General features: G+C 41.0%; 1 protein-coding gene across 9 annotated transcripts; it reads right to left on the bottom strand.

Annotated features, from left to right (window-relative positions):
* Positions 1-11,689: 11,689 nt before the first annotated feature.
* DUT (deoxyuridine triphosphatase) lies at positions 11,690-23,210 on the bottom strand. Of its 9 annotated transcripts, none has more exons than XM_086320770.1 (7): positions 22,816-23,210; positions 21,985-22,123; positions 19,818-19,909; positions 18,166-18,210; positions 12,964-13,038; positions 12,727-12,797; positions 11,690-11,815 (listed from the first exon to the last, which is right to left on the bottom strand). In XM_086320770.1, the coding sequence occupies exons 2-7, from the start codon at positions 22,068-22,070 to the stop codon at positions 11,759-11,761; spliced, it is 426 nt and encodes a 141-aa protein (XP_086176896.1). In that variant the 5' UTR covers positions 22,071-22,123; positions 22,816-23,210; the 3' UTR covers positions 11,690-11,758. The 9 variants fall into 9 exon arrangements, with proteins under 9 accessions (XP_086176896.1, XP_086176894.1, XP_086176891.1 ...); XM_086320768.1 differs by having other exon boundaries at positions 23,106-23,210; XM_086320765.1 differs by having other exon boundaries at positions 22,656-22,940.
* Positions 23,211-24,585: the final 1,375 nt, after the last annotated feature.

Raw genomic sequence — 24,585 nt, 5'->3', positions numbered from 1 at the left:
AGATTTCTCAAGAGGCAGATCAGGTGGTCTGGTATTCCCATTTCTTGAAGAATTTTCCATAGTTTATTGTGATCCACACAGTCAAAGGCTTTGGCATAGTCAATGAAGCAGAAATAGATGTTTTTCTGGAACTCTCTTGCTTTTTTGATGATCCAACAGATATTGGCAATTCAATCTCTGGTTCCTCTGCCTTTTCTAAAACCAGCTTGAACATCTGGAAGTTCATGGTTCACTGACTGTTGAAGCCTGGCTTGGAGAATTTTGAGCATTACTTTGCTAGTGTGTGAGATGAGTGCAATTGTGCTGTAGTTTGAGCATTTTTTGGCATTGCCTTTCTTCGGGATTGGAATGAAAACTGACCTTTTCCAGTCCCATGGCCACTGCTGAGTTTTCCAAATTTGCTGGCATATTGAGTGCAACACTTTCACAGCATCATCTTTTAGGATTTGAAATAGCTCAACTGGAATTCTATCCCCTCCACTATCTTTGTTCATAGTGATTTTTTCTAAGGCCCACTTGACTTCACATTCCAGGATGTCTGGCTCTAGGTGAGTGATCACACCATCATGATTATCTGGGTCATGAAGATCTTTTTTATATTTCTTCTGTGTATTCTTGCCACCTCTTCTTAATATCTTCTGCTTGTGTTAGGTCCATACCATTTCTGTCCTTTATTGAGCCCATCTTTGCATGAAATGTTCCCTTGGTATCTCTAATTTTCTTGAAGAGATCTCTAGTCTTTCCCATTCTATTGTTTTCCTCTATTTCTTTGCAGTGATCGCTGAGGAAGGCTTTCTTATCTCTCCTTGCTATTCTTTGGAACTCTGCATTCAAATGGGTATATCTTTTCTTCTCTTCTTTGCTTTTTGCTTCTCTTCTTTTCACAGCTATTTGTAAGGCCTCCGCAGACAGCCATTTTGCTTTTTTGAGTTTCTTTTTCTTGGGGATGGTCTTGATCCCTTCTGTACAATGTCACGAACCTCCATCCATAGTTCATCAGGCACTCTGTCTATCAGATCTAGTCCCTTAAATCTATTTCTCACTTCTACTGTATAATCATAAGGGATTTGATTTAGATCATACCTGAATGGTCTAGTGGTTTTCCCTACTTTCTTCAATTTAAGTCTGAATTTGAAATAAGGAATTCATGATCTGAGCCACAGTCAGCTCCCGGTCTTGTTTTTGCTAACTGTATAGAGCTTCTCCATCTTTGGCTGCAAAGAATATAATCAATCTGATTTTGGTACTGACATCTGATGATGTCCATGTGTAGAGTCTTCTCTTGTGTTGTTGGAAGAGGGTATGACCAGCGCAGTCTCTTGGCAAAACTCTATTAGCCTTTTCCCTGCTTCATTCTGTACTCCAAGGCTAAATTTGCCTGTTACTCCAGGTGTTTCTTGACTTCCTACTTTTGCATTCCAGTCTCCTATAAACTTAAAGAGCACCATTAATCTCGAAAATCTATATTTAGTCCAAATATCATCCCTATTTTCCTTGAGAATGCTGTGGGAGAATTATGCAAGAATTCAGGTTCACCTTTTATTACCATTGGTAATTTTCGCTGGTTCACCACAAGTTATTGAAAACCGTGACTTAATCAGAGCTACATACAAAGCAGTTGAAAACTGAATTGGGATTGGGGTTGCCAACAATTCTTCTCCAGATATTTCATGTGTCTGAAAGGCTTCATGGAGAATAAATCCCTTGCATTGCTGTCTAGAGACTGAATTTGTACAAGAGACAGAAAGGGAAATTATTGACTGAGAAACTGAAAGATGGCGTTTAAATTTAGTATTTTCTTTCCTTTCAAGGAAAGGAAACTTGGAATATTTAACTATAACCCAAATGCCAGCTGTCTGGCTGTCCCCAAGCCTTCCAGTCTTTTAGAGTCACCCATTTTAATAATAAACACACACACACACACACACAGCCCTGCATGAACTCTGACCTCCTGTAGAAAATCTAGAATCACTTTCTTCCCCTCATCACCCCCCAATAATTTCAAGAATTCTTGGGAGCACCTGCTTAATCTCAGCTCTGCATCAAGTTCAATACTACTGTCATATTCTTTATCCACTTTGGCCCAAATGCAAATTTGTCTTGCTCTTTGCCTCCCTCCAGTGACACTTAAGCTATACATGTTGGAAACTTTATTGATCTTTGGGCAATAGGAAGGAAGCTATAGCACAGATGGCTCATCAAACAGATTAAAATGTAATCTATGCAGTGATAACTATGTCTGGACTTTGTTTCAAGATAATTCATTGGGGTTGGGGATGAGGGAATAGGTGGGAATCTAGAAGAAACAAAATCAGCTAAGAGCTGATAATTGTTGAAGTTGAGTGATGAATACGTGGGGTTCATCATACTCTATGTTCTACTTTTGTTCATGATTGAAATTTGCATAGAAATATTTGAAAGAATAAGCTCCTTTGTCATCTCTATGCAGGAAATTTCTCTGGCTTCCACTCCCTTCTCCGATTAACCTCCTATCACATTTGGGATCCCTTCCCACAACTTCTGAATCTCACTGCCTCTTCCTCCTTCTCAAGTTGCCCAAGCAAGCCTTGAGCTCTGGGACCCCACTCTAATACTGGGGAGGAGCCCAGCAGAATGGTGTGTAGCTTCCCTAAAAATTCAAGAAATTCCTAAAAGGAATTCTGCTCCAGGTTTACAAAATATCATCAGGTAAAACTAGCATAACACCTGGAGTATACAGCATTTTTATAAAAGTTAGTTCTCCTCCACTTACAATTTGTATTCTAATTGAAGTCCTGACAATAGATTCTAATAAAAGTTAATACAGGGAATTCCCTGGTGGTCCAGTGGTTAGGACTCCAAGCTTTCAATGCTGAGAGCACGGGTTTGATCCCTGGTCAGGAAACTAAGATCTCACAGGCTGTGGGGAGAGCCAAAACTTATCTATTCTATACTTTTTTTAAGTGAACAAAAGTGAATGTCAAAGTGAAATCGCTCAGTTGTGTCCAACTCTTTGCATCCTCATGGACTGTAGCCTACCAGTCTCCTCAGTCTATGGAATTTTCCAGGCAAGAATACTGGAGTGGGTTGCCATTTCCTTCTCCAGGGGATCTTCCCAACCCAGGGATCGAACCCAGGTCTCCCACATTGCAGGCAGATGCTTTACTGTCTGAGCCACCAGGGAAGTCGTTGACATTAAAAAAAATTACAGATAAGTACATCAGGACAAAGCAGTTAAAAGTTTCTATACTTACAAAGAACTCTTGGGGAGAAATAACAGGTAAAATATGGCAAAAGAGTAATTATTTTTGCCTTTTGACAAAAGATGTTCAATGTAGGTGTTGTATCATACATAAATAAAACTATCTTTAAAAACAATTTTTTGGTTGCTGCTCAAGTATATTGCAATATCCAAGAGCTAGACAACCATCATGCTAGACTCATAGGAGGGGCACGCAAGACCCAGAGTCTGAACCCTCCTCCCAACTATGAACTTGGTGAGGGGAAGAGAGAAGTGCACCCCCAGCTCCTGATGGGGATTAACCCAGTCTTTCTCTTATCTTAGCATCAACTGGCAATGGCTCCTTTCACTGTGTCTACTTTGGCCTAGAAAATGAAAGCTTTGCTTAGCACAGCTCTGAAGTCAGCTGCAATTAATGTTCAAATCCCCTAAAAGGTGTGCTTACAAAGAGAGGAAATGGAAGTCATGTAAGAAAAAAAGACTAGTCACATCAAAATACATGTGCAGGAAGAATGAGAGAATTCACTCTGGGTGATTATGCTAATAATACAAAGGTGGAAACTGTGCCTCTTGTCCTTTTTTAGCATCCCCAAAGGGAGGAGAGGAGTCAGAGATTTGGCGGATGGAGGTGGGGGGGAAGTAGCTGTGGCTTCTGCAGCCTCTTGCCAAAGGCCCCTGAGCAAGGGACATGGAAAAGTGGACGTGTTACCATTGGCATGTGCCATTGTCCCCAAACACATGCGAGACAATGTCAGCACTCACTTCTGGCTCTAAATTGAAAAAACACTTCCTCTGCTTCTGCCAGCACCGTTTTCCCTCCTACTCACCCCTCCAGTCTGACACAGTTTCCATTCCAAGGAGACCCAGTAATGATTCCAAGGCGACTGGGTAACATATTCCAGTGAAAGAGCTGGCGGACAGCGTGAGACAGCACGGGGATAAGTTTAGGCTGAAATGAGTTAGGGAACATTTGTAAGTTACCCTTTGAAGTTTTGTATTGCCTTATCATCAAACAGCTTCTCTCCTTTGGCGGTACATAGATTTTTCTGACTATGAAAACCTGTTTCATTTCTTCTATGATAATCAAACACAGTCTCAGTCAATGGGCACCCTTCTTTTTCCTGAATGGTATTACTGCACAAAGTATGGAATCATCCTACAATCCCCACCCTGTCAGGACTCCCACACAGCATTAGCCTCTTTCTAATATCATTTTCCCTATCATGCTCAACAATATAATGCTTATATTCCAAACATATATCTGCAGGGGATTGTATCATTATTTGCCTTTGCTCTAGTCAAGTCTCTTTTATGAGAGCATCCTGTTATTTGTCCTGATCTATGCTACTATTTGTCAAAATATCATCTCTGAAATTGCCTGCTTCTCTAAGATGTCAGGAAAAAAATATTTCATGTTCACTAAAATTAAAGTCATTATAAATCCCACAGAGGTTTTTAAATGGGGACACACTTAGGATTTTTTCCCTCAAGTATAATGCCCTTTCTAATAGAGTGGACTGAACTTGACGAAGAGTATTTTGTCAAACCCTTTCCCCTGCAGCCCTTTGCACACTAGAAAATAGTCACAAAGCGTTTTGTTTTGTTTGTTTGTTTTATCTACTCGTACAATGTGTGGTGAGAAAGCTAAGCTTGTATTTCGTTCAGTATTCATACCTGAGTAGAAAGTTAACAGAGAAGGCAATGGCACCCCACTCCAGTACTCTTGCCTGGAAAATCCCACGGACGGAGGAGCCTGGTGGGCTGCAGTCCATGGGGTTGCGAAGAGTCGGACACGACTGAGCGACTTCACTTTCACTTTTCACTTTCATGCATTGGAGAAGGAAATGGCAACCCACTCCAGTGTTCTTGCCTGGAGAATCCCAGGGATGGGGGAGCCTGGTGGGCTGCCGTCTATGGGGTCACACAGAGTCGGACACGACTGAAGCGACTTAGCAGCAGCAGCAGCAGCAGCAGAAAGTTAACATCATTCCTGAGAGGAGAAGGGGTGAGTGAGTGAGTGAGTCACTTAGTCATGTCCGATTCTCTGCAATCCCATGGACTATACAGCCCATGGAATTCTCCAGGCCAGAATACTGGAGTGGGTAGCCTTTCCCATCTCCAGGGGATTTTCCCAACCAAGGGATGGAACCCAGGTCTCCCGCATTGCAGGTGGATTCTTTACTAGCTGAGCCACAAGGGAAGTCCCAGAGAAATGGTGTGAGACCTTTAATCAGGAAGTGGGAGCTTAGCCCTGTAACTACTGTGGATGGTTGGTTTCATAACCCCAACACATTTCAGCCTCCTTTAGGCTCAGGCAGTTCATTTGTTATCTAACCATGTCTTAGGTCAGCTTTAAAGATTCAGCCTCAATTTTGTTTTTGCAGTTTCTCAGTGTCATCTCCATCCATCTTTCCTTTGCCAGCTTCTGTGTTCATTAGCTGGCTATTTCAGCAATGGCTTGTGAACCTCAATGTCACAGATATTAGATTAATATCAGCTCTTGAAGCTCAGCTCTGGTGATGTTACTCTTTGCCCCAAACATTTCCATGGCTGGCTATTGCTTCCCTGGTGTTTAGAACCCGCCAGAGTGAATGTGCAACCTACAACTCTAGAATACTTACGATTTTCTACATGTCCTTTACACTCCAGTCTATTTGCATTTCAGTTTTGGCATTTTATGAATATGCCTTGGGTCTCCTTTGTATTTTCAAGGCATATCACCTGCTGTGGAGATTTCTGTGTTTATCTTACTTCCCCTGCTAGACAGTAACCTTCCTGAAGATAATTGTGATCATTTATTGACAAAATATTCTTTGCTCTGGACTGTGTGAGATACTTCACATCATCAACTCTAGTTCTTATACTGTAAGGCGGATATTACTATATTTTTCAGATAGGATGATAGAGACTCAAGAGTGGTTAAATGATATCCTCAAGGTCATGTCACTAGTCTGTAACCGCTCACGTCTAGTTGTTTCACCTATATCATCTAGAAAAACACTAAATGGAAGGAATGATGATGCTGGCACTTGTCCAGCACATAGATGCGAGGCAATTACAAGTGTGAATAAGTGATTTTATACCTTAAACATAGTCTCCTAACTTTAGATAATTGCCACCAGGTGGCAGTAGGCACCCACAGCCATACAGTGCAGGCTCAAGATTCACTATATGGAATGGCAAAGCAAGAAAGGGACCCTGGAAATGATCGGATGCACTCTTTCCTATTTTATGCTAAGAAAATTGAGAACCCATAAAGTTATTTTACTTACTCAAGATCTTTTAGTTAGTTTAAGAGTGGAACTTAAACTTAGGTCTAAAATTCCCAAAGCCAGGGTTTTACCATTACACCTTGTATGTTTTTTCTTCCAAGCTTACAATTTAGTCATAATTTTCCCACTGAATATTAAAATATTCAGTAAAATATTGAAAGTAAGAAAAATTAAACAAAGCTATTTTATTATAAATTTTAAGTGTTTTTCTTAACCAAGTATCAAATAATATAGTTTTCACATTAAAAATATTAAAATATAGATAATGAAAAGAGGGAAAATACCAGCAATTCCAACAGCCAGAGATAATCATCATTTTGGAATATGTTCTCCAAGACATTTCTTTACTGATCTGTAAAACCCACTGGACATGAGTTTGAGCAAATTCCAGAAGACAGTGAAGGACAGGGAAGCCTGGTATGCTGCAGTCCATGGGGTCGCAGAGTCGGACACAACTGAGCAACTGAACAACAACAAAACCCATTTTTAAAAATTAGGATCAAACCATAATTACCATAATTTAGTAATTTGTTAACCTAAAATTCTCCCTGTAATCTTACTTTTGTAAATAGTTATTAGACATTTTCTTTAGGAGACGTCACAGATCTTTAAAAAGTCTCCCAACTTAACCAAGATTAGTTGCTAAATAAAGGGAGACCATTTTCAGTATCCATTTTTCCTTCATGTACTTCTGGAGAAGATTCCCTTCATGAAAACAGTTTCATTTGTATTTTTCCCTTTCTCATTCTCTTTTCAGTAAGAAAACAAGCAATGCCAAAACACAGCACATAGTCCATCTCCAATGGAGACGTGTCTTATCAGCAAAAGGCATTTTATTTTCACTTTTAAGTTGTTCCTCCCTACTCACCTCTCTTCTTAGGATGATGATATAATACTAAAGAGTATTTCTCAGCTAAAACTATCAGGTCAGTTACATAAAATGGTATATTTTACACTAAGAAGCCGAAAATAAAAGGGCTTCAAATGCCTAATTACATATGGGTCACACTATTATCTGGAGTGATTACATGCCTCTTAGAGTGGATTTTGCATGTAAAGCTTTCTCTGTATCCAGGGGTGCGCTCTGAAATCTATAAATATCACTACTAAAATTATCATTGAATTTTGGCCTGGATGATTTCTGTCCTCTGTAATTGGCATTCTTGTGACTGGTACTCTATCCCCATTACCTTATGAATATGTGGTAGAGGCTAGCAGTAAGAAAACGAAGTTGGGTGGGGGGCTTGGTACTCTTCTAACAGGGACCAGTGCTGGAGTTGAAGATGCAGTGGGGAAAGGAGCAAATGAAAAATAGGATTAAGTGTGATTTGGGGATGGTCAAAGCCAGGGGATTGGGGTAGGCAGAAGCTCTGCTGAGAACACTTTACGTGACAACTTGGACTCAGCACTCATGTAATCATGTCAATATGTCCAAGATCCATTAACCCCAAACAGAAAACTCCAGGTAGCTACATATTTCCAGCCAGGTGGGATGGAGATGGTCATGTGGCAAGAAATACTGTGTGCGGAGGGGCTCTGAGATCCAAATCTTGGGTCTTCCCCCACCTCTATTCACCATCCACCTAGGCCAGCTGTTTAAATGATTTCTTCTACAGATAGCCATCAAGGAAGTTAACTGATGGGGCATCAGATTAGCTTGTAGGAGTCTCCCTGACTATTTCTCTCCTGACACATACAGCACCAAGGACAGGAGTGGATAGTGGACATCATTAGTGAGGGAGGCAGAACTGTCAAGGGAGAGGAAAACTGCCTGGTTTCTGCCTGGAAAAAAATCGATAGAACGGTGACTGCTATTCAATTTACAGTTGATAACCAAAGTGCAGCCCTGCCTGTGAAAATGATGCTCCTCTTTGGCCATAAGTAAAAAAACTGGTGCTGTTTCTAGTGGAAAGGAAGACTTGCCCGAATAAAGTGACATACCCTGGATTTCCTTTGCTACCAACTAAATCTGCTTCCCTGTGGCTCAGCTGGTAAAGAACCTGCTGCAATGTAGGAAACCTGGGTTCGATCCCTGGGTTGGGAAGATCCCCTGGAGAAGAAAACAGTTACCCACCCTAGGATTTTGGCCTGGAGAACTGTCCATGGGGTCGCAAAGAGTTGGACACGACTAAGCAACTTCCACTTTCACCAGCTGAATCTAGCAGACTGAAAGAAGGCAAAGCTCAAATGAGCTCAGGAACCAAGCCTTATTAACAAAGGCTCTCAGTTCTAGCAAACCAGTCCAGACCACTATTTAGGTGTTCCTATACTGTAGTTACTCACTATACTATCCACGTTTGTTTCTAAACCTTGTATTTCATAATAAAACAAAGTAAAATTATCTTAAAATATTTGAACTTTACATATATTACATAGAAAACGTCTCCAAAAATCTCAGTGCAACAGACTGTATTGTACTCTTCCATATGGCTTTTGAGTTTTTTGCTTTTCCCATGCAGTGCTTTTTTTTTTTTTTTTTCACTTTTTTGGGGAAGTTCCACAAGTCTGCCCTATGCCACTGTTAAGGAGAAACAGACTTTTCCCTTCCTGTGTAGAGAAAAGCCTAGTTCTCTCCTACCTTGTCTTTCTTCCCTGTGAGTCTCCTTTACTACTCACAGAAAACACTTCACTTCTGGGCACCCGATGTGTGCAGGCTTTTTCCCACACCAGGCAATTCTCTGTGACACCAGCTGGGGTGTCCTACAATTCCTCAGTTCTGACACTGTGTGTACTTGGAGATCAGCTCAGATACTATCCTAGCACCACCTGTGAGCTCTCTGAGCCCTGCTCTTCTGGGGATTTTATGAAGGCTTCATCACATGGGAATGATTCATCATTAATTCCAATTTTGGCCCTTCTCCCACAAGAGAATGGGAGGAAGGAATCGAGAGTTCTAAGCCTCTCATCATGGCCTGGCCTTTCTGGTGACCAGACCTCATTCAGGAGCCATATAGGGACTGAGTCACCCTGTTAGAACAAAACACTTCTGTCATCCACAAAATTACAAGGGTTTCAGGAGCTCTGTGTCAAGAAGAGGTCAAAGACCAGTAACAGAACAAAAGATGTTCTTACCACCGGGGGACAGAGGCTAATATATATATTCTATTATCTCACAGCCACTGTCTTCTATAGGTGAAGCCCATGTGACTTCAGTCCCTCAGGTCACATATGACAAGCCTAACCTGAGTCTTTAGATTCTAAAAACATCTATTATAATTCCTGGGACTTTCTCTAGGCAACTGCCCCTCATTCCTCCCATCCCAACAAATACACTTTCCCAGGTGAAAACATATCACCCACGGATATCATTCCAGGTCTCTAGAGTAGCTTCAAATGTGAGCATCTTCCTTTAAGTATGGTACCCAGATGGAAACATATTCCAAGTACAAAAAAACTAGAGGAAGCTTTTCATTAACCATGCCTTCTGTTCTATATCCTCTCTACCACTTGGAAGACGGAAGATACCGCAGAGAACATGGGCTTTGAAGCCATAGGATCCATTTTAATAGTAGTCATTGTTAGCTGAAATGTCTCTGAGCCTGTTTTTCTCACCTATAAAATAGTGTTTGTATTTTTTCTATTCTCCACAAGCATGTTATGAGAAAGAAAAGAGCAGTTTGTGAGTGCTTAACAGTGGACTTAACATTAAGCTAAGATGGAATCTCTTAGCAGTCACATCAGTCTTCAACTGTTACTACGTATTGGTCAGAGTTCAGAGAACCGGACTCTAGCTAGTTTAGCAGAATTTATTTAAATTTTACTGACTTCAGAAATAATTTATACCATAACCCAGTAAACACGTGCACACATAAGTATGTAATTCAAATAATCTTCACAGAAATTACCTATCTGACCTGTTGTCCTCTGCTGTATTTCTGTTCAGTATTTTTTAACACTAGTTATGACACAGAGTTAATTTCATGACTCACTGATAAACTGTAACCCATATTTCCAAAGTAATGGAAAATACTATTGATACATTGCAGAGTATAACATGGCCTAGGGAAACACTGGAAGGACAGGGAAAACAAACTCTAACCCATGCTTCCAAAACTGGGCAGCCAAGAGTTGCCAGCTCCAGAGCATTCCGTCTGTATGACCCCCACCTACAAAATGACGGCTCCTGAGCTTCACACTAGGGCATCTGATTGACAAAGCCTAGCTGACACCCAAAGTCCTGGTGCAGAGGGGTTTGGGAAATGCAGTAATGGAAAGCACACCAAAAACTGCAATAGATGGTGTTAAACCAACTCATATGGCTGAGACATACTTACTCAGATACTTGGATAAACCCAGTGGTCTACGCATACCTCCTTACATCTATTTATCTGTACTAAACTGTGTATTTTCTTGGACAGCCTATTACTGCTACTTCAGTGAGGCAAATTCACAGTACTACAATTTACTTGTGTGCTTAGTCGCTTAGTCGTGTCCGACTCTGTGACCCCATGGACTGTAGCCCGCCATGCTCCTCTGTCCATGGAATTCTCCAGGCAGGAATACTGGACGAGCTTGCCATGCCCTACTCCAGGGGATCTTCCCAACCCAGGGATCGAACCCAGGTCTCCAGCATTGCAGGCAGATTCTTTACCGTCTGAGCCACCAGGGAAACCCCAACAGAATGAAATTCAGAGCGATAAACCAAATGGAGATTCCCAACTCACATTTCCTTTCACAAATACACCTGTACCCAGTTAACCTGGGGTCTACCAAAAAGGAAGATTTTAAAAAAAGAAAAACAGGGAAAATTTAAAAAAATAAACCAAGGATTCTCTTCTTCCCAACTTCACAAATAATCTTAAGTTTAGAAAAACATTTTTTATATCACTGAAGGGAAGAATTAGCAATAACTTTTTACTGTTAATTCAATTTATGTAATAATTTATATCTGTGAGAATTCAAATTTATTAAATGAAATGCATTGCTTATGATATTCAAAGCATTTTAAAAATAAGTTACTGAAGTGGTAGTATATAACAAATTAAATAATACAGATTTGGGGATAATTGATGTGCATTTAATTTAAAAAAGAAACTGCATGAGTTCACAAACAGATTTATATAACCACTTAACGCAGAAAAACACAAGGAAGTAGGTTTCTACAGGATCCCAACAGAGGTACCCTTTCCTTAAGCATAAGAAAACCAAATACTTTTAGAAGCTGAAGTGTTAAGTTTACAGAAATGCAAAACACCAAAACAGTTTAAGCAAAGTCTTTATTTTCAAGAAAAAAGTACATTCTCATTTCCTGTTCTTGGCATAAGTTTTAATTACTTCCAGTGGAACCAAAGCCTCCTGAACCCCTTTCAGTGTCATCTAAAACCTGAAAAGACATAAAGATAGTGAGCCATATAGTTAATTTTAGATCCTCTTTCAGGTCTCTCCAGCTTCTAATTTGTAAAAGTTTTATTCTTGCTATATCATTCCTTCAAAAAGGAGATTACAGAAAATTAAAATTTTTTAAATGTTCCATAAAATACTGAATAATACCAAAAAAGCTAAGGGAATAGTAGAATTTCACAGTCTATTTAAATGGTTTATTATTCAAAGTAATGCTATATAATAGCCATGGAAAACATTTTAAGAAGTTCTACAACTAAGATTTTAATTTTGCTTAAAATAGGACTAGTCAAATATTCCACTACAGATGGTCTCCAACTTAGAATGGTTTGACTTGTGATTTTTTAACTTGATGATGGTGTGAAAGTGATATGCATTTGGTAAAAACTGTGCTTCAAATAATGAATTTTGACCTTTCCCTGGGCCAGTGATATGTGACGTGATCCTCTCGTGATGCGGGGCAACGGCAGCGAGCTGCAGCCGCCAGTCAGCCATGCCATCACAGGGTGAAATGCTGACACAGTTTCTGTGCTCATACAACCATCCTATTTTTCACTTTCAGTACAGTATTCAATAAATTACACGAGATATTCAACACTTTATTATAAAACAGGCTTTGCATTAGATGACTCCGTCCAACTAGGTTAATAAGTGTTCTGAGCATGTTTAAGGCAGGCTAGACTAAGCTATGATGTTCAATAGGTTAGGTGTGTGAAGTGTATTTTCGACTTAAGATTTTTCAATTTACAATGGCTGTATCAGGATGTAATCGCATTGTTAAGTTGAGAAATATCTGTATTTAGTTACCAATAGCATATTAGATCCTCAAATTTTTATTTTTCCTTCACTGAAGATGTTATCATGTATTCCCTACTCAGCTTTTATGATACTTACTTGAACTTCCTCTATTTCTGGGTAAAATATCCGTTCACAAATGAGCTGTGCAATTCGATCACCCTTTTTGACTTCAAAGGAAAAAGACAAAACAATTTATTACTGATTCTTTATTGATGCATTCCCTGTATCCTGCCTCACACAGTACAATGAGAATCAGAGGAGTTAGTATGTGCTATTTAGACATATTTAATACAAAACTCATTACATTGATGTGATTAGATATATTTAACATACCTTCAAACTTCTCTTTGCCAAAATTAAACAGGACAACACCAACATTTCCTCTATAATCTTCATCTATGACACCAGCTGGAGAAAAGAAAAATGATCTTAGCTTAGTGTATGGTACTTAAGGGTATATAATTACCTCAAAATCATTCCTATGTAGCTCTAAAAGTTTTATCCTTACAATGAATATGTGAATCTTGCTCTGCTACTATGTAAAGCCTCAAAGCTAAGAAATGGTATTACTAAAATGCAAATGTACTTAGTCACTCAGTCGTGTCTTACTCTGTGACCCCATGGACTATAGCCTGCCAGGCTCCTCTGTCCATGGGGATTCTCCAGGCAAGAATACTACAATGGGTTGACATGTCCGCCTCCAGGGGATCTTCCCAACCTAGGGATTGAACCCAGGTCTCCTGCATTGCAGGTAGATTCCTTACCAAATGAGCCACCAGGGAAGCCCAAAATTCAAATAAGAATTTTGAAAGTGGTCCTAATTTTCCAACCTGTCATCCTTACAAATGGTGACCATTACCTACTCTAAATTGGGAGTAGGTGCTTAGCATCTCAGCCAAGTCATCCTTAACTGCTCTCTCCCAGTGCTACTGTCTATCTGCTGCATACCTGCCAAAAGGACTAGGAGAAAATTATGATTTGGGTTTCAAAGGCTTTTCCTGGTAGCAGCTTCCCACTAATATCCAGACTGAAATATGATTGAGTCATAAATAAAAATGTCAAAAAGCCAGAAGATCTGTGGTGGAATAAGTCAATGCTGACACTGTTAAGCAGCAGTCTAGCAAATATCAGAACATTCCATTTTTATAATGAAAATGGAGCTGAACTGTTCACTTCACATTCTTCTTCTCCTTTCCATTTGAGCTACCATCCTTTCTTAAGAGCATGATCTCTCAGAAGACATTAGCACATAAGCTTAATAATGAGTGTACTTTTATACACAACTGTGTAATTAGAACCTGTTTGAGATTATAAACACAAAAGCAGCAAATTTTTGCAGGAGAGGATCTTGAGCCAGGGCCCTGCCACAGCCCAGAGAAGTACATCTACCCAACTTGCTAGCATTTATCTTTGTACCAAGAACCCAAAACCTTCCCATAAACACAAGCACAGATAATGTAGGTGCACCAGGTCTTCTCATTTCCTTTTTAAAAATTAAGACAAAATTCACAAGTCAACATTTTTTTAGTGTATTCAGCACTGTGAAAACATGACCACAATCAATTTTTGAACATTTTCATTATCCCAAAAAGAAACCCCCTAGCTATTAGCAGTCACTTTCCTATCCCTATCTTTCCCCTCAATGCCTATTTCCTTTTATACATGTTAATTCTTTCCCTTCAGTTTGTAAAATGCTAGATAGGATTCATGTGAATCTAATTAAATGCAGCTCCATGTCATATCTTACATCTTATTAATACCCCACTTCTCTGGGGGAACAAAAAAACTCTTATCAAAGAAGAAAAAAAAAAGAATCAGGAATTTAGTTCAATGGGTACTAATGCTGGTTGGCTAGACTCATAGTTATTTGAAGGTCAACTGAAAAAAAAAAAGTTGGTTTTATTTTTTTCTTTTTTAGAACAAGAGTAAGCATTCACTTTCAATATTCTCATATAGGGAAAAAAAGGCAAAATTAAAAAAAAAAAGTTCCACCACAGGGAAATATATGCAGAAAAGCTAACATTTTAGATTCTTCCAGTGGATTACTATAGAAGTTTAGATGAACCCCTGTGCTTTATGAATGAATTAGTAGGGCTAAGTGAAACTGAACTCAAAATACTTCTTACAAGGTTCCTGACATAAGATTTAAGAATTTGAATTACAGATAAAACACTTTTTTAAACAGTGAGAACAGTGAGTATAAAACTGGCTGAAAGTGGCTCATATCATGTCTAGACTGAAGGAAACAGTCTATTCTTTTCTGGTTCTACATCAATAAAACTTTGACCAACTCAAAGAATACTGAAGCCTGGCCTCTTTCCCCCCACTGCCAGTTGATCATTAACTTAGTCCTTGATATTTACTCAAAGAATGGATATAAAGATAGGGCCAGCTGTTTTCTATATTATCTAGATGCAGAAAGTTTCAGCTGCAGGAATGGCTCAGATCAGAGTTAAGGAAGGAACCCCTCAGCAGCAGGTCATTCCCTGCCTCCCATGCCGGAACAAATGACCACAGGAAGCTCTGGCATCTCCAAGTGGGAGTGCTCAGGCTAGCACTCATTCACCTAGGGTGCCTTAGATAAAGACCATGTGTGCTGACTTCTGAACTCACTTCTTTACTAAAAAATTTTAGAGTACCCAAACAGTACAAATACATACAAAGTAAAACCTAATAATACTTCCCAACTCTCCCCCTCAGGCAGCCACATATTTTACACATTTTTTCCACCTAAAATAGTACAGCTATCCTTTGAGAGTAACATATCTGAATCTTAGTCATTCTTTTAGATCCAAGATATGGAAATACAGCACCATGATTCCTATGTAGCTATTCTCTTACATAATCATCAGACATTCAGGTCGTTTTTACATTTTTCCTATAATAATCAAAACAGTCCTTTACATATGTCCTTGTGTATTACTGTATCGTATTCTCATCAAATAGTTTCCAAAAAAAAAAAAAAAGCACTTTCCTGGGCTGAAAGGTGTGTATATTTAAAATTTTAATGGATATTGCTAGATAACGTTGCAAAGAAGGTATAGCAATTCAAATTTCTATCCATGATATTTAAGAATGCCCACTTCCAAGCTCTCTTACAATACCAAATTGAACCAATGTTTTTAATTCTGGCCAATATGATGAGTAAAAGATGGTATTTCATGGATTTATTTACATTTCCCTGATGACTAGTGAGGCTGGGCTTTTTTACCTCTATATGTTTGTTCCATATTTGCATGTCCTCTTCTATATCTTATAATCAGTTTTTTTCCCCCTTATCTGTTTGGATATTTAACTCTTCTTCATATGACTTGCAAGTATTTATTTGTTTACTTTATGGTACCTTCTACAATTCCAAAACACTCTCTTTTTTGTAAAGGCCTTGCTATACATTTGTAAAGGAGTCCTATCACACATATGCTTGGATGTCTTGAATTCCTCAAAGCCAGGTGATCTACCTAGATTGAAAGAAATTAAGTCCTTTCAAGTCAACTAGAATGTATGACAGAAAAAATGGTTCTTAATTACTCCTTTTTTAAAAGCATGAATGCCAACAGTATTTTAAAAAAACTAATAGTTCCAAGTTCATTTATTACTTGTTATTCAAAGGCAAACTGACCGTCAAAGAAAATACAAGACATTCCTTTCGTTCATAAGGGACATAAACATCAAGGGTATTTCTCTTCATGAGAAAGCAGAAAGTATTTTGAAGTTATCACTGGAAAAATCATGCATTGGAACTGGCAGAGTGATTAACTGACTTCAGGCAAAAGTTTTACTGTGTCAAGACTTTGGCATGTCATTTGTTGGAAACCTTCTTTACTGAAAACTATCCACACCTACCAGATGTGAATTCTGAACGGAATCCTGCATACTCAACTTTTCCCTTTGACCCTTATTTACAGCCTGGGATTTCTAACAATATCCCTCTTCTGAAATAAAAACTGTGGCCAACTATGATAAATGTGTGCCTAGGAGACATTTTTAAGATACTCTGCATCCAAGAACACACCACAATGTGACTGTGTGAATAATACCACAGGAACCACCAGGCAAACTAACTTTCCATTGCTTTTACATGAATTTTTTTCAGAGGATTGTTTTAAATAGAGCAAAAGTTAGTAACAAAGTCAGAAAAAGTTTCCATGTTAAAAAAAAAAAATCATAGAGGACAGAAAATATGTACCAAGCAGTGTTAGTGCTTTAGATACATTATAATTCAATCCTCCCATCTTTCAGGGCAAGCACACTAATTTTCATTTTACAGATAAGGAAACTGAGGCTCAGAAAAGTTAAGCAGTAACTAGCTAGTTAGTGACAAAGTAGAGCCCAAATCCAGTTGTTCCAAAGCCCATGTTCCTTTCATAACCCTCTGAAATTTATTTTAAAATACCATCTTTTATATCCTTAAGTTATTGTCTTAAGTGACCATACTGCTGCTGCTAAGTCACTTCAGTAGTGTCCAAATCTGTGCGACCCTGTAGATGGTAGCCCACCAGGCACCCCCGTCCCTGGGATTCTCCAGGCAAGAACACTGGAGTGGGTTGCCATTTCCTTCTCCAATGCATGAAAGTGAAGTCACTCAGTCGTGTCCGACTCTTAGCGACCCCATGGGTTGCAGCCCATCAGGCTCCTCCGTCCATGGGATTTTCCAGGCAAGAGTACCGCGGTGCCACTGTCTTCTCCGAGTGACCATACTAGACCTTGTAAAAATATTCTTGAAAGTCAAGCATAAATTAGCCCAGGGAATTCTCAACCCCAGAGGGCTGTCCATCTCCGTTGAGTTATATTCAGCTCCTCTTCAGTCTCTAAGAGCTATTTTTGGGCTCCTGTTTTACCCCACAGCACCACCTAGTGATAGCATGGGGAGATGGCCCAGGGACAGGCCTCAGCCAGAGGGAACAGTAAGTTAATACAGGGCAGAGCTAGGTTGGTAGACGGACAGGGCAGAGTGATCCACGGCATTTAACTGCAGTGGAAAGAACAAGGGAACTGGAATCATATGGATGGATTTCAGTTTCTAAAGAGGCAACTTGGGGCCATTTCTGAGTCAGTTTCCTAGTCTATTAAAAAGCAGCTTCATATAAAAAAGGCAGGAGGTGGAGAATTTAACATACTCACTCATCTGAGGGCTAAGAGGCCTTGTGAGAGAAGCACTAACTACAATTGCTTAAATAATGATATAAAAGCATTTCCTTTCCTTGTAATAACAAACTTCCTTCTGTGAACAGTCATTTTTGGACTAAATGCAGATTATCACTAAACCAAGGCAAAATCCTATCTGTCAGATAGTGTCTAGCTTGTGAGTGAAATAACAACATTTCACATAATGGTCATTAAAAAAGTAGACATACTCAAATAGCATTCAAAACTGTATCATAATCATCTTTTACTTAGGGACAGAAATTTCTAAAAGGCAAGATACAACAAAAATCATTTTCGTTTCTTGATAAAAATAAAATCTGTCATTTGATTACTGCAAAAACAAAATAAACACTTGTAAATATTTACAGAATAAAAATGTAAATATATTACCTCCTACATCTATGAAGTGTTTTGCTGCCAAGCCAGAACGAGGAGCTATAAAACAAACAAACAAAAATAAATTGACTATCTTAAGAAGGGCAATACTGAAAAAAATTGACACAATCTAAGCATGCCACTCTCATCCCTATAACATCTGTATCTTAACCTTAGCAGACAGTTCTGAATTAAAAATGTATTTATCACATTGTACGATCAAAGTAGAAAAGTTTGGAAAAATATTGACAAGGTTTAATTCAAAACCAACTTAAACCACTCCAGCATGTCTTTAGGCAACTGAGGATAAGTGTTGAAGCTGTGGTCTGCAGGAAAGAAATGGAAAGTGAACAAGTGGTGAAAACCGTGGACAATGCTGTCCAGATGTTTGATCACAAAGGGAGGATGGAAGCTGGAAGGGACATGGGGCAGAGGAAGGGACTTTTAAGATAGGAGATCCGTTGCAGTATGGATAAGAAGGGGAGGGGCATAAACCCAACCAGAGTAGCAGAGGTTAACCTTGAACTTGGGACTCCTACTCATAATTCAGATGCCAAAAGACAAATCTGAATGAAACAAATGAACCAGAGTAAGAAGCTAAGTTATATACCTTAACTCTTGCTGACTTGAGCAACAGGCCTACAATTAATTATCCTAATTTCTAGTATTTTATTCCAGAGTAACTTAAATCAGGCACTGTTGGTAAATGCTACCCCTTCCTGCCTTCACCGTTATTTCACCTCATCTCCTGATCCACCCCCCCTCCCCAATACACTAAAAATGCCGTCAGTGCAGCCAAAAAGAGTTCAAATGAGAGAGAGCTCATTTCAGTTTTCTTTTAAAGGGTCAAGTATAAGCAGTTCTCAGACTCTGGCTAACAAGATCCCCCTGGGATCACAGCTCCATTTGCTCCTTTATGTTTACTCTGAAGTCAGTCAGCAAGTAATTAGACTTTTGAAAAGAAGTTTTAAACTCTTTCTACAGTGATAACTGACTCGCTGCAGGAAAAAAAATCAAACCCGCATTTTTTGGTTTGATTTTTAGTTGGCTTGCCCTGCATTTTATCCTCTCTCCTCCCACGATGAGGCCTTTTCCTCTAGTGCACTGAAGAGCATCCCTTACGTAGCACACCTCATGGGAGGAAACCCAAGGGGGAAAGGCTAAGGGCCTGATAGTCTCAGGGGTTAGAAACTTTACTTATATTGGTGATATAAGATGCCATGTGCCATTATCTTAACCCTGTACCTTTATTCTTATAAAACAAATAAACATCTTCACAAAGAAATCTGACTTCATATGCCATCTGATCCCTGAGGGGAGAATTGGTTACCACTGGAAAAACCACCAGTTAAACATCACCTATATTTTCAGTTTTTCTCACAGTGAACAATTGTGAGAACAACCTCCTAGGCTAATGTGAGTGTCCTAAAACCTTAAGTAAGGAATCTGGGGGAGGAAGAAAAGCAAAGAGAGGCAAATGTAGCTACATAAAGGAAAGTTTTCAAGTGATTGCAACTGCCCTCGCAGCTGGCATGTCTTTATTTTAGGACACAGTCCAAGCAATATCCCTTCCCTCATTTATACACCCCAAATTTTAAACTAAGAAGAAAGAACTGATCACAAGGGAAGAGCATGACAAATAGTTATCTGTGTCTCAAGTCACTTACCCACTCTTCCATAGCACCCAGAAGGAAGGGCTATCTGAATGTCAGTTTTCACAAGCACTTTCTCCATCGGTGGTACTGTGTAATCATAGGCACTAGGAAAATAGTGAAAGATAACTGGTATTTAGATATAGTAATTCTCTAAGCATTCTTTGGTAAAAGAGGTGACAACCTGTAAACGTATTTTCCTTTGAACAAAATTGTGTTGGCAAACTGAGATAATTTTTTAGCAGGAGAGGGCTGAAAGGCACACTTTAGAAGGTATATGTTTCACTAACATGGTACAAAAAAAGATAAAGAACAAAGAAAGAAAGGCAGATAATAGCAAATAATAGCTAATATTTATTAACCCATTACTCTGTCCCAGGTACAGTTCTAACTGCTTTGTACAACTCATTTTATTCTCACAACAATCCTCTAAGCATTAGGGAAAATGTCCAGAAGGAAGGGAGAAAAATGGGTGGGGAGCAACATGAAAGGGGGGAGGGGTATGTTCAGCTGTGCTGCGTCTGTTCTGCACTTGCTAGTTGATCAGGCTTACCAAGCGGTGGCTGTGAAGCTCACTTGAACTTCACTGGCTGAGGGAGAGAGGTAACCACTGTGAACAGGTCCTAGAGATGGACATTACTGAGGAGCTGATCCTCTAAGGTCCACCCACATAATGCTGCTACTCTGCTGCTACTGTAGCCCCCTCTTTGCTAAAAATGTAAGAGATTTTACAATAAACAGAACTGGAAGTTACTTTGGAGCCCTTAAGTAAGGCTAGTAAAATGCTGCTGTCTTTACTTCTTTCATTGGAATTTCCTCTCTTGATATAGTTAAAACGCTAATTTATTGAAGAGATGAATTATGTCCACGTCAACATAGAAAGTCTTCTGTGTTTAACAGGAGGATGCTTATCAAGTACCCTAAATTAAGGTCTCTTCTTAGACTCACAACAGTGCCCAGCTGTGGTGTAGTCAATCTACATCACTATTTTTATTCATGAAATAAGGGACTGAATTGTACCTCATTCAGCTGCATCATTCATACCTCACTTTTTCCTTCTTTTCTCCCACTATCATCATATACTCCTCTCTCCTCTTTTCCTGTACTTACAACTTATACCAGTGGTTCTCACATTAGAATTACCTGGGATGCTTTAAAATAAATCCTAAGGCTTGGGAGTTAGTCATGTAATAAACACCGTCTCCCCTCCAGTATCACTTTTCACCTACCTTAATGGTTTGAAGAAGTGGGGACAGTACTCAAGGGGGTTAAAAAACAAACAAACAAACTGTGAATTCAGGGTCAAAAATTCTATTATGTTCAAGCCCTTGGGCAATCAAATCATCTCTTCACAAACCCCCACATCTGTAAAAAGTAACACTCATCTACTTCAGGATTGCTATATTAAATAAAATAGCACATGGGACAGCTTTTAGGATAGGTAAAAAATGCTGTACAAAAGAGGTGGTAGTATTAACTAACATTCCTGCTTTTCATATTCAGACTTCTGGCAAGTCCTTGGAGGGGAACTTAACTTACTAACCCTTAAAGCAGAAGCAACTTCCACTAATCTTTCCTGGGTATTTTATTACCTAACAACCTTGGCTCCCAGCATGGCTTTTCTTTCTACTGACCACAGTACCACTCTCAGGCCAATACTTGAAGGCCAAAGTCGGCCTTCTTCATCTCTACCTTCCACTTGGAAAGGACGCAAAGAATGTTGCAAATAAAATAACACCTGGGCGGTCGTTTATTGCTATTTACTATTCCACAATCTGCCCAAATCCGTACTGAATTTTTGCTAAAGAGGAAAGCTAAAATTTTCAGCGTTAGAAAAAGGCAGGACTTTCGTGGTGCTCTAGTGGTTAAGACTCCAGTCTTCCACTGCAGGGGGTGCAGGTGCCATCCCGGGCTAGTGAAACAGGATCTCACGAGCCACGCTGTGGGCCCCGACTCCCCAAAAAGGCAAAAACCCTATATAATGCAAAATGCGTTTGTTTCTGCACTTTTCAATGACTGTTTCAAATTGTAGCCGCAATCGGGCTTGTAAGCTAACCTGAGAGCTCTATCACTCGGAAATTGGGACTTCTCTGCGAGAAGTCCGGACGATGGGACACAAGGCGAGCCTCCTGGCCCGGGCCGGCCTTCCCCCGGGGCTCGGGCGGACAGAGTGCCCACTCACCTGTACAGGTCGTAGCCCGCGGCGCGCGCGGACCCCTTGGTGGGGGCTGTGGCGTGCTCCGAGAGCCGGGCAAAGCGGAGGCGCATATCGCCAGCCTCCGTGGCCCGGGCCCGCTTGCTGGGGGAGACGACCTGTGCCTCTTGAGAGCAGGGCATGGCAGTGTAAAACGTGGGCACAAGAGGGAGCAGGGGGAACAAGAGAGAGAGAAAGAGAGAGAGCGCGGATGAGCTCTAAACTTCCCGCCAACCTCGTCCCGCCCCCGTTCCCGTCCCCTCCCCCCGGACCAACCCACAGTCAGTGCTGAGAAGGGAGATAGGACTCAAATTTGGGGCTGGAAATCTTTCTCAGAAGACAGATTTGGGAACGGAAAATACGGAGCCTCTTAAAGCTTTGTATACTCAGTGCCTAGATCCAAAACCAGTGGCAGCTTCTGTGGCCTTTCCCTCATCCCCAAATAGAAAACCACTCCCCTTCCCTATGAGGGGATTCGAATGGACTGGCTCCCGCGCCGCTAAGGCCGCGCGCCCTCCCACCGGCCCCTCCGCCTGAAGCCCGACTACTTCCTCTGGTCCAGCCTCCCGCTCGGTGCCGGGCGCGGGGGCCGCCGGCCGGGCTCCCTGCCTCCCCCCGCCTTGGAAAGCGTGTGCTTCCAGCCTGGGCCCCGACATTACTGGAGCCGCGGCCACCTCGGCTCAGATTGCGGCCGCTGGAGAGCAGCCGGAGCGCCGGGAGCAGCACGGATCCCCGCGGGGTGGGGTCCAGGGGCGGGCCTGGCCGGGAGAGCCCCGCGGCCTCCGCCCCGGGCAGTGCGCGGCGCGCGCTGTTAATCACCGAGCGGAGCAAAGACGGAATGAAGTGGTGGCCGAGCACTGGGCGAGGGCAGAGGGAAGTCATCTGCCCGAGTTTGGGCGCAGCTTGGCGCCCCTCGTGCAGGCGCGCACCAGCCCAATGACCTCGGAAGCAGTAACTGCCGCCGTCTGACGAGGGGCGCACGGAGGCGGCGCCTCGACAGCCCTCTGGCTGGCGGCAGGCTCTCCTGGGAAGCTGCGCGCTCGAGGTCTCGAATCTCGCGGTCGTCTGCGGCCGCCTTTAACTCACCCTCTCCCTCTCTCGACTCTCACCTTTCATCTGGCGCCGGCTCTCCGAGGTCCGGGCCCTGCGCTCGGCCGGTTTACCTGGGGCGGCGCCGCCCGCCGCCATGACTCGCCAGGTTCCAGTCTCAGGGCACCTCCCCACCCCCTGCAAAAGGAACGGAACCGCATCACGATGCCGGTGACGGCCACCCCGCTCAGTGCTGCGCCCTAGGCGATGGGCAAGGCAGCGAGTTCAATCTCCTTCCAACACAGTGCAGGATGGGATTGTTGTTTATTCTCAGAGGGGCTGGGGATACCAGAGTCTTGAGGATAGCCCGGGGACATCTCAGTTGAAATCTTAGCACTCTTGGATGACCCAATAGGAGCACAGAGGAGAACCACTGTGGCTGTGACTCTGATTCGAACAAAGGTCCTGGGCCACGCTGGTGTAATTTACAGTGGGGATGAGTAAATAACTTTTCAGGTAATTGTAAATTGATTTTTCTAGGGTTCAGGTATCTTCACTTATGTCTGGAACTGACGGTAAAGTCTCAAATTGTAATGCATTTTGTCAAAAGAAATACAAACCTGTAGGGCAGTTAGGAAGATGACAAAAATGTTAGGGTATTGTTGGGGAAGTTTTCAGACTTCATTGCTTTGCCTTTCTTTACAATCCCCACCTTTTCAGTCTCTTAATGGCTCTTCCTCTTAAATGTTGGAATTCCTCTGGAAGAGATTATGGGTTATGCTCTATATAGTCTTCTCCCATGGCTTCAAATATCTATACTCTGAGGACTTACCAAATTTATATCTATAGCAACGTGATCTAGGACTTCTTCAATGGTCTCTAGAGCCATCATATGGCTCACTTCTGTTGCTCAGGGCCACAGTTCTAGACCCACCAGCCTTTCCTGCCTGCAAGTCTGTACACATCTTTCCTTGATTTATGCCGTTTTAAGTCTCACTCATCTGAGAAAGACTCACCCCGATAAACAACTAAAGTAGTTACCCTTTTTTCCCTTCACCACCATTCTAGCACACTTTTTTTTTTCTTCCTAGTCACACAACTTCTTGCTACAGGCAGTGTCTCTTCTGTGTATTTATTTTCTCATTCATTGTCTATTTGCTGTAGTGGACATAAGCTGCATAAGGGCAAGGACCAAATGTGTCTTCATTCACCGTTGTATTCCTGGGGCCTGGTTTAGTGCCTGGCTCAAAGTGTTGCTTGAGAACTATTTGATACATGAATGAGTGATAAGAGATCTCATTCATTATATGACTAAATGATGGATCTCAGGTTCCATCCAGACCCTGCATATGATCACTTATCAAAGTCTTAAGATTTTTCTATTTTTTCCATTCTTTTACTTTTTAATCAAAAGGTTTTTTTCTCCATATAATGCTTTTTCAAACCTACAATGAACAACATCAATCCCTTCCCAGTCCCTCCATGAATACCATCTCTCAGCTATCACTCCTCAGGGGCAATACTTTCAACTATTTTTTTGACTTTCTATTGGAATTTACC

Source organism: Bos grunniens, chromosome 10 (assembly GCF_055505025.1).
Source record: "Bos grunniens cultivar Pamir isolate PY7600 chromosome 10, Bosgru_T2T1.0, whole genome shotgun sequence".
Taxonomy (NCBI): Eukaryota; Metazoa; Chordata; class Mammalia; order Artiodactyla; family Bovidae; genus Bos; species Bos grunniens.
Note: the sequence above shows the minus strand (reverse complement) of the source record. Positions and strands in the feature narration are given on the sequence as shown.

Bases quoted from the DNA above. Each gene is read 5' to 3' on its own strand.
- DUT (XM_086320765.1), bottom strand. From the start codon at position 22,878: ATGACTTCCCTCTGCCCTCGCCCAGTGCTCGGCCACCACTTCATTCCG. The intron at 18,211-19,817 runs GTAAGTGACTTG...TTTGTTTTATAG, and splicing joins TGGGTGCTATGGAAGAGTGG to CTCCTCGTTCTGGCTTGGCA. The intron at 13,039-18,165 runs GTAATATATTTA...TCTTTTCTCCAG, and splicing joins ACACTTCATAGATGTAGGAG to CTGGTGTCATAGATGAAGAT.